This window comes from Aquarana catesbeiana, linkage group LG05 (assembly GCF_042186555.1).
Source record: "Aquarana catesbeiana isolate 2022-GZ linkage group LG05, ASM4218655v1, whole genome shotgun sequence".
In the NCBI taxonomy this organism is placed as follows: Eukaryota; Metazoa; Chordata; class Amphibia; order Anura; family Ranidae; genus Aquarana; species Aquarana catesbeiana.
The window spans coordinates 501,199,046-501,207,092 of NC_133328.1; the positions used below are offsets into that span (position 1 = coordinate 501,199,046).

General features: G+C 43.3%; 1 protein-coding gene across 1 annotated transcript; it reads right to left on the bottom strand.

Annotated features, from left to right (window-relative positions):
- Positions 1 to 1,865: 1,865 nt before the first annotated feature.
- SNAI2 (snail family transcriptional repressor 2) lies at positions 1,866 to 7,646 on the bottom strand. The gene is made up of 3 exons (XM_073631573.1): positions 7,461 to 7,646; positions 4,723 to 5,262; positions 1,866 to 2,892 (listed from the first exon to the last, which is right to left on the bottom strand). Exons 1-3 carry the CDS (start codon positions 7,537 to 7,539, stop codon positions 2,711 to 2,713), a joined length of 801 nt encoding a protein of 266 aa, XP_073487674.1. The 5' UTR covers positions 7,540 to 7,646; the 3' UTR covers positions 1,866 to 2,710.
- Between the last annotated feature and the right edge of the window lie 401 nt (positions 7,647 to 8,047).

Below are 8,047 nucleotides of genomic sequence, written 5' to 3' on the forward strand. Positions count from 1 at the left end.
TTGAGGGCATGCGGCCTGGTATGGTTCAGGAGGGGGTGCTCACTCGTCCCCACCCCCTTTTCTGACCTGCCGGGCTGTGTTCGGATAAGGGTCTGGTATGGATTTTGGGGGAGGGGCCCCACACCATTTTTTGGCGTGGGGGTTCCCCTTAAACTCCATACCAGACTGAAGAGCCTGGTATGTTCTTGGATGGGGAACCCATGCCGTTTTTTTTTTTTTACATTGTGCGTGGAGTTCCCACTAAAAAATTATACTAGACACAGTGCCTGGCATTGCCGGGATCAAAGTCGGATCCCTGTTTATTCAAGTCGGATGGATGTAGGACCAATATAGGACCGATGTAGGACTGATGTCGCAGAGCAAATTAGGATGAAAGTCGTATGACTGTCGTGTAGTATCAGTGTGAACCCACCCGCATGCAAGACTTTCTAACACCACAAGACGCATTGGTGGGACACAGAAGCTGATGAAAACTGTGAGCTGTGAATGATGTCAATACATTTTACCTTCACCATAAAATGCAGAAACATGCATAACAACACATTTGTTGGAAATGAATCCTTAGGGGTTGAGTATTATAGGTTGTTAAAATGTATCTAAACCCAAAAGCAAAAATGTAATATCTTGCCGCTTACTAGTCCTTAGATGAAGGCCTGCATTCATTTTTTTCCAGGATTTTCCTTTTATTTTCACTTGTAATTATGTGAATAACACACTTCTCGCTCAGTTCTATACTGTCTATGGAGGAAGCCATGGTTGTCACCCAAGCTGTATGTCAAACATGCCTTCCCTTGTACACAGAAAAGGGAGATTGGTAACATACAGAAGATAGAGAAGTGTTTTTGATTTTATTTTTTATATATATTAACAAATGTAGTCACCACATCTAAGTACTGAAAAGCTGCAATATATTACATGTTATTCTTGAGTTTAGTCATCCCTTAAAGTGGTTGTAAACCTCAGACATATAATATGAATAAAGCATATCCATCTATAGTTTGTACTTGTCTCAATTAAGAGCACTAAGTGCCATTTCTGTCTGCTGCTTAGTTCCTCTGCATTCTCTGCATTCCTCGGCATGAATCACTTTAGACAACTTTTCCTGACACCAAGAGAAAAATGGTGACGGGGAGGGAGCTCCAGGTTATTAACAGCCTCAGCTCTGTTCCTGTGAGCTGTGTGAAGGGGGGGGTGTCTCTTCCCTCCAATCAGCTCTCAGATCTCTAATCACTGAGCTCTGCAGAGTGTAATTTCAGCTCTCCGCCCCTTTTTTTCTGAACTCTCAGACAAGCTTTAAAAATATAACACTTTGAACGGATATGGAGAAGCGAAGACTGCCGAAAGACAGGTACAACTTGTGTAGGAGGACTTGTTGTGAATTGGATGCAGGTTTCCCCGCATCTAATTCACAAAGCAGGAGATTGTGACCGGCTTTCTATGGAGCCGGTTCACACATCTACGGAGTGGCTCCGGTGCGAATTGCACAGAAGTCCTGTGCGTCTTTTGGTCCATTTCAGGTCCGAATTCAGCCAAAAATTCGGGATAAAATCAGACCTGAAACAGTGAAAGGAGACGCACCGGACTCCTGCTGTGAGCCGCTCTGTGCTCCAGTCTGAAGCCAGTCTTAATCTCTATTTATCACCCAAGGCCAGTTACTTCACTGGGTATATGTAAGGGTTTATAACCATGTTAAGGATAGGGGGAGGGACTGGGTTCATACTGGAAGGGTGTGGGTTTTTTTTTCACTAAAACTCAATTTTACTGCCCGTTACTCATGGGTATAAAAGGTGATGTACCAGCCTCTTAGACTTATTATTTAATTGCAAGCACTTCTGCTCTTTACATATAAACAAACACAAGAAGAATACCCAAAAAATTATTTTATTTCTTTTATAAAAAAGACTTAGAAAACATATACGCCATTCATTCTTCAAGTTGATCTGAAAGCTGCATGCAGCTTTATGCATCATTCCTCCACACACACACACAAACATATATAAAAATATAGCCATTTACAATATATTCACATATTTTACAGAATTATTATAAAAAAAAGGCACAGAGGGTTTGTATGCAGAGACCGCTGAAAATGTACAAGGCATTTTCTTTGTGCACTTCAATATCTACAACTTAACCCTCCCATAAACCCTCGATTTTTGCACTTGCTCCCATTTAAAAAATATGTAAAATATCAAAAGTTTTTGCTGTGCAGAAAATGTACATTTTTTTTTTCTTAAGGCACGAGTCCTTTAAGGCAGAACTTCCTAACTTGGCCATTTCATTTGGGTTTGATCGTTTGCATTGAAGTAAAGTCTTACAAATGTTCATTGTCATAGCAAAACAGTGATAATATAAAACAATTATGACCAAAAAAGGCACCTGAGATTCTGAAGAATTATTAAGGCACTGTGAAAGAAAATACTATCCGGCTGACATGGTTTAGGCAAGAATTTGATCTTTATCTCTGTAGGCATTTTTCTCAAAAGTCACATAAATCTGAAGCTTAGAGGACCTTTGCTTCAATGCTGAAAGGTACCGTTCACCTTTCAGTATTGCAAATCCATGGTAAAAACAGCTTTGGTTTGATTCTTTGGTAGGCAGAGGTAAAAGACCTTAGGATTGTCCCCGGGCTGTGTAAAGGAACCCTGAAGAAGGCTTGTCAAGTCCTGACTGATGCATCAGCATGCACTCATTTGTTGACTGCCGAGTGTCAGTGTGCTACGCAACAGCCAGACTCCTCGTGCTTGTGCAGTAGGGACATTCTGGAAAAAGTTTTGGAACAGCTTTTGCATTGATATTTCTTCACATCTGAATGGGTTTGCAAATGGGCTCTCAAGTTCGACCTGTCTGCGAAAGCTCTGTTGCAATGTGGGCATGAGAAGGGCTTTTCTCCTGGAAGGAAAGAAACAGATACTGTGTTAAGAAAAAAAAGCTTCTCAATACACAATATGTATATTTTCTTAGGAATGTCTTAGGAAGCTGATTGGTTTCTATGCAGAGCTGCACCAGATTTTGCACTCTCCAGTTTTAGTAAATGAACGTCATGTGGGTGATTTACTAAAATCGGTGCACACAGAATCTGGTGCAGCTCTGCATAGTAGCCAATCAGTTTCTAACTTCAGCTTGTTTGATTAAGCTTTGACAATAAAACCTGGAAGCTGATTGATGGTTACTATACACAGCTGCACCAGATTCTGTTTGCACCAGTTTTAGTAAATCTCCCCCACTGGCTCACTTATTATGTTAGAAGTAAAGGCAATGGTAATGTGCAAAGTGCAATAACCTGCAGCAAGTAGACTTTACTATTTTTCTGTTCAGAGCTCTTAATACAATGCTAAAGTGTTGTTGAACTTTTCTCAGAATTAAGCGTATTAAATAGGTGCTCTTTGAAGTTTGGAATCAACAGCTTCCATTACAGAACAGAACTGCTCAGGTCCTCCAGGGTGAACCCGGCACAAAATGACCTATCACAGTCAAACAAAATCTACTGCGTTCAACAATAGTGCGATGGTAATGAAAAAAGCCTGGAATTCCTATGGCTCCCAGGACATGCACAGGCCTTGCTGCCCTCCAAGGGTCAGAGGATACCCAATGGAAACCCTGTAAAAGAATGAAGAGAGGGCACACCAACCTTGCACATTACCCAAGTAATTACCTGGGCAATGCGCAAGGCTGGTGTGCCCTCTCTTTATTCTTTTACAAAATGACTTATGTCGGTCATAAATGGATCAAAATTTGAATTTGGCCGGTTCAGCTGAATTTCCATTCATGTATGGGCTAGCCGGTTGTACACAAGTCAATCGATCAACCAGCCTGTTGGGTTTTTCCCAAATGATCAGTGTTGCTTGCTATAACGGGCAACACTGATCATTGTATTCTGCCGCCAGGGAAGGCTGCCACCAGTAGCAGGATTGACTGCACCATCCAATATCAGATGTGTGGATAAGGTTATCAGTTCAGTATCAAAAAAAGAATCATGTATGGCCTGCCTTAGTGTGCAGTATCCAGTATACAACTATATAGGAGTCACTTGATTGTAGAATGCCTTACAATTTTCTAAGACCAACAGAGTGTCCCCAAAATGTTTGCACTTATTATAGATCATATGGTGCTACTTGTACAGTGCTTGTAAATATACTGAGCTGCTGGACTAAAGTGCATGTCACACAATGGAACTGAATTATAAAATATCAAGAAAAGTGAGACTGTTCCAGCTTCAGACTGGACACTATGGGGCTGATTTACTAAAACTGGAGGGTGCAAAATCTGGTGCAAGTTTTATTGTCAAAGCTTATTTGACGAAGCTGAAGTTAGAAGCTGATTGGCTACCATGTAGAGCTGCGCCAGATTTTGCACTCTCCAGTTTTAGTATATCAACCTTTATGGGTAACAGTCCAGTTTCCATAGTTCATCCCCAATGACTATTAGGGACACACTGTGTGAATCCTTTGGAAACCTACAACAGGGGTAGGCAACCTCGGCCCTCCAGCTGTGGTGAAACTACAATTCCCATGAGACATTGCAAGACCCTGCCAATCACAGTCATGACTCCTAGAGGCAGAGGCATGATGGGATTTGTAGTGCCACCACAGCTGGAGTGCCGAGGTTGCCTATCCCTGACCTACAGCAATACCAAGTAAAGTTCATTGAATACATCCTATTCCTGCAGCTGTCCCAACCAGTTCCCAACATTCCCCACTGCTAATGAGCTAAGCCTATTACCTGTGTGAGTTCGAATGTGTCCTTGCAACAACCAGGGTCTGGAGAAAGCCTTTCCGCAGATCTTGCACACACAAGGTAACGTATGGGTCCTGATGTGCATCTTTAGTGCTCCCAGGCTCACGTACTCCTTTTCACAGTATTTGCAGCTGAACGATTTCCTAGACTGAGCATCGCAGTGGAGCTGCTTGTGCTTGGCCAGCCCGGAGAAGGTGGAGTAGGTCTTACTGCACAAGCTGCATAGAAACTTTTCCACATCTATGGCATGGGGGTCAGAAAGTTTGGACTGGATCCTCTCCTCCTCGTCGCTGATCGGGCTCTCTGAGCCGCTGTGGTCTTTGGATGAGCCGTCCGATTGGGGAAGGGGACTGACACGTCCCAGAGATGAAGGGTATGCTGATAGGGGTGACAGGTCATTGGGCAGGGGCGGAGGAAGCAGGCTAGTCCACACTGTGATAGGGCTGTAGGCGACCGTGCTGAGGATGTCTGCTTGGGGGATCACCGACACTGGGTATCTTTCATATAGGAATGGAGAGATGATCACTGGAGATACAGAACGCATGGAACAATAATGAATATGTATAATAATAAACAAGTGCATGAAACACATAAATCTCAGTGTACAAAGCTATTCAATATAGTGACAGGTATTTATAGCAGATTACAATGACATTTGAAAAACACAGTCACATGGATGAGTGCCTTAAAAGCTTATGATCATCAGTAGACAATCAAGACACGCGGTACTTATTACAGGATTTATATAGCGCCAACAGTTTGAAAGGCACTTTACAAAATAGAGGGAGACAGAAGAGTTACAACACTACATGATACAAGAGGATTCGGAGGGCCCTGCTCCTAGGAGCTTACTATCTAAAATCTACAAACCTATTTTAAATGCATTAACACTGGGCTGTACACTAACACTTTACAAAGAAGCTTGGATGACCTAGAAAAGTTTGCTGATCTAAAGAATTCTATGTAATTATGTATAAGCGAAAAAGTCAAGACATCACTTATTTCATATTAGCACTGAGCTGTGCACTAACACTATATACAAAGTCATTCAAAATCTTCTAGGAACTAAAAAAGTTTGCTGATCAGAAGAAGCCTATGTATGAATACCAGTAGAGAAATCAGGACACACCGGGGGAATTTACTAAAACTAGAGCAGCCAGAAACTGGAACTGTACATGGCAGCCAATCAGCATCTAGCTTCAGCTTGCTAAGTTAAGCTTTGAAAATGAAAGCTAGAAGTCGATTGGTTGCCATGCACATCTGCTTCATATTCTGGCAGCTCCAGTCTTTGTAAACTCCCCTTTGCAGAACTTTTCATATACACTAACAAGTAACTAACAAGTTTGATGATCAGAAGAAGCCAATGACCTGTGATATGATCATCAGAGGGAATGCAAGACATATCACTTGTTTTACATGAAGAAACGCTGGGCTGTGCACCAACACTGTACAATGTAATACAGGAACTCTGATGGACTAGAAAAGTTTGCCAATTAGAAGAAGGAAACTTCAAAAACTGGAGCAGATGTGCAGGGCAACCAATCAGCCTCTAGCTTTCATTTTTAAAACTTAACTGTACAATCTGAAGATAGAAGCTGATTGGTTGTCATGTACAGCTGTTCTGGTTTTTATAAACTCCCCCCTATGAATCAGTTGAGAAATCAAGACACACATCTTCTCTTATTTCATATATAAGAACACTGAGCTGTACACTAACTTTATACGAAGAGATCCAGAAACTAGAAAAGTTTGGTGATCACAGGAGATCTATGTATGACCATCAGAAGAGAAAACATCACTTATTTCTTATAAATACTGAGCTGTACACCATCTCTATACACAGAAATCCAGGATCAATGATGATGGAGAAGTAGGTGATCACCTCTGTATGCATGGGTGGTGGAGGCGGTGTATGAATGGTTGGTAGAGGTAGGTAGGTGATCAGAATAGCCCTTTGTATGAGTGGGTGATGGAGGTAGATAGGTAGGCGATCAGAGGGGTCCTATGTATGAATAGGAGGTGGAGGTAGGTGATCAGAGGGGCCCTGTGTATGAGTGGGTGGTGGAAGTAGGTGATCAGAGGAGTTTTCTGTATGAATGGATGATGGAGGTAGATGATCAGAAGATTTCTCTGTATAAATGGGCGGTGGATGTAGGTAGGTAGGTGATCAGAGGAGCCCTCTGTATGAATTGGGGGTGGGGACAGATAGGCGATCAGGGGAGTTCTCTGTATGAATGGGTGGTGGAAGTAGGTAGGTGATCAGTGGAGCTCTCTGTATAAATGGGTGTTGGAGGTAGGTAGGTGGTCAGAGGAGCTCTCTGTATGAATGGGTGGTGGAGGTAGGTGATCAGAGGAGTCCTCTGTATGAATGAGTGGTAGGTAGGTGATCAGAGGAGTCCTCTGGTAGGTAGGTGATCAGAGGAGCTCTCTGTATGAATGGGTGGTGGAAGTAGGTAGGTGGTCAGAGGAGCCATCTATATGAATGAGTGGTAGGTAGGTGATCAGAGGAGTCCTCTGGTAGGTAGGTGATCAGAGTCCTCTGTATGAATGAGTAGTAGGTAGGTGATCAGAGTCCTCTGTATGAATGAGTAGTAGGTAGGTGATCAGAGGAGTCCTCTGGTAGGTAGGTGATCAGAGGAGCTCTCTGTATGAATGAGTAGTAGGTAGGTGATCAGAGTCCTCTGTATGAATGAGTAGTAGGTAGGTAGGAGGGGTGTAGGTACCTGTGTGGTTGTCCAGCTCCCCATAGTTGGGCTTCTTGGAGGAGTTGAAGTGTTTCTTGACCAGGAAGGATCGCGGCATCTTGGGAGGGGATATAACGGCTCCTCGGTCCGCTCCCTATATCATTGTCCGCACACTGGATGGATGAAGGGGCTCTGGTCGGGCTTCTTGAAAAGTGCTGTAAATAGATGAGTGAAGTGCAGAGGGGCGAGGCCAGGTTGGCTCGTCCAATCACCTCCTCTATAGCGGGAAGCATCCAGCGTGCGGACTTGGGTGGGCGGGGGTTCGGGGTGACGATCCAATGATTGTCAGTGAAGGGGCGGGGCTCCGGGTACAGCTCCTCCCCGGAGAGTGTCATGGGCTGTCACATCCCTCGCTGTGTGGACGGGGATCGGAGAGACCTGTGTGTGTCCCTGTACTCTGATCCTCTACTCCCTGTATACTGTACACGGGGTCATCATTGTTCATACATTGGAAGTAACGATCATAGAAATATCACTGAGATAATCACTGACACTCTACACAACTGGGAAAGTTTACTGATAACAATTCTATGTAGGATGATCAGTGAAGAAATGAAGACACGTCA

Excerpts from the sequence above, each read along its gene's own strand:
- SNAI2 (XM_073631573.1), bottom strand. The coding sequence starts at position 7,539 with ATGCCGCGATCCTTCCTGGTCAAGAAACACTTCAACTCCTCCAAGAAG. Across the intron at positions 5,263-7,460 it reads GGAGCTGGACAACCACACAG|TGATCATCTCTCCATTCCTA; the intron begins GTACCTACACCC and ends CTGTATCTCCAG. Across the intron at positions 2,893-4,722 it reads ACACATTCGAACTCACACAG|GAGAAAAGCCCTTCTCATGC; the intron begins GTAATAGGCTTA and ends CTTTCCTTCCAG.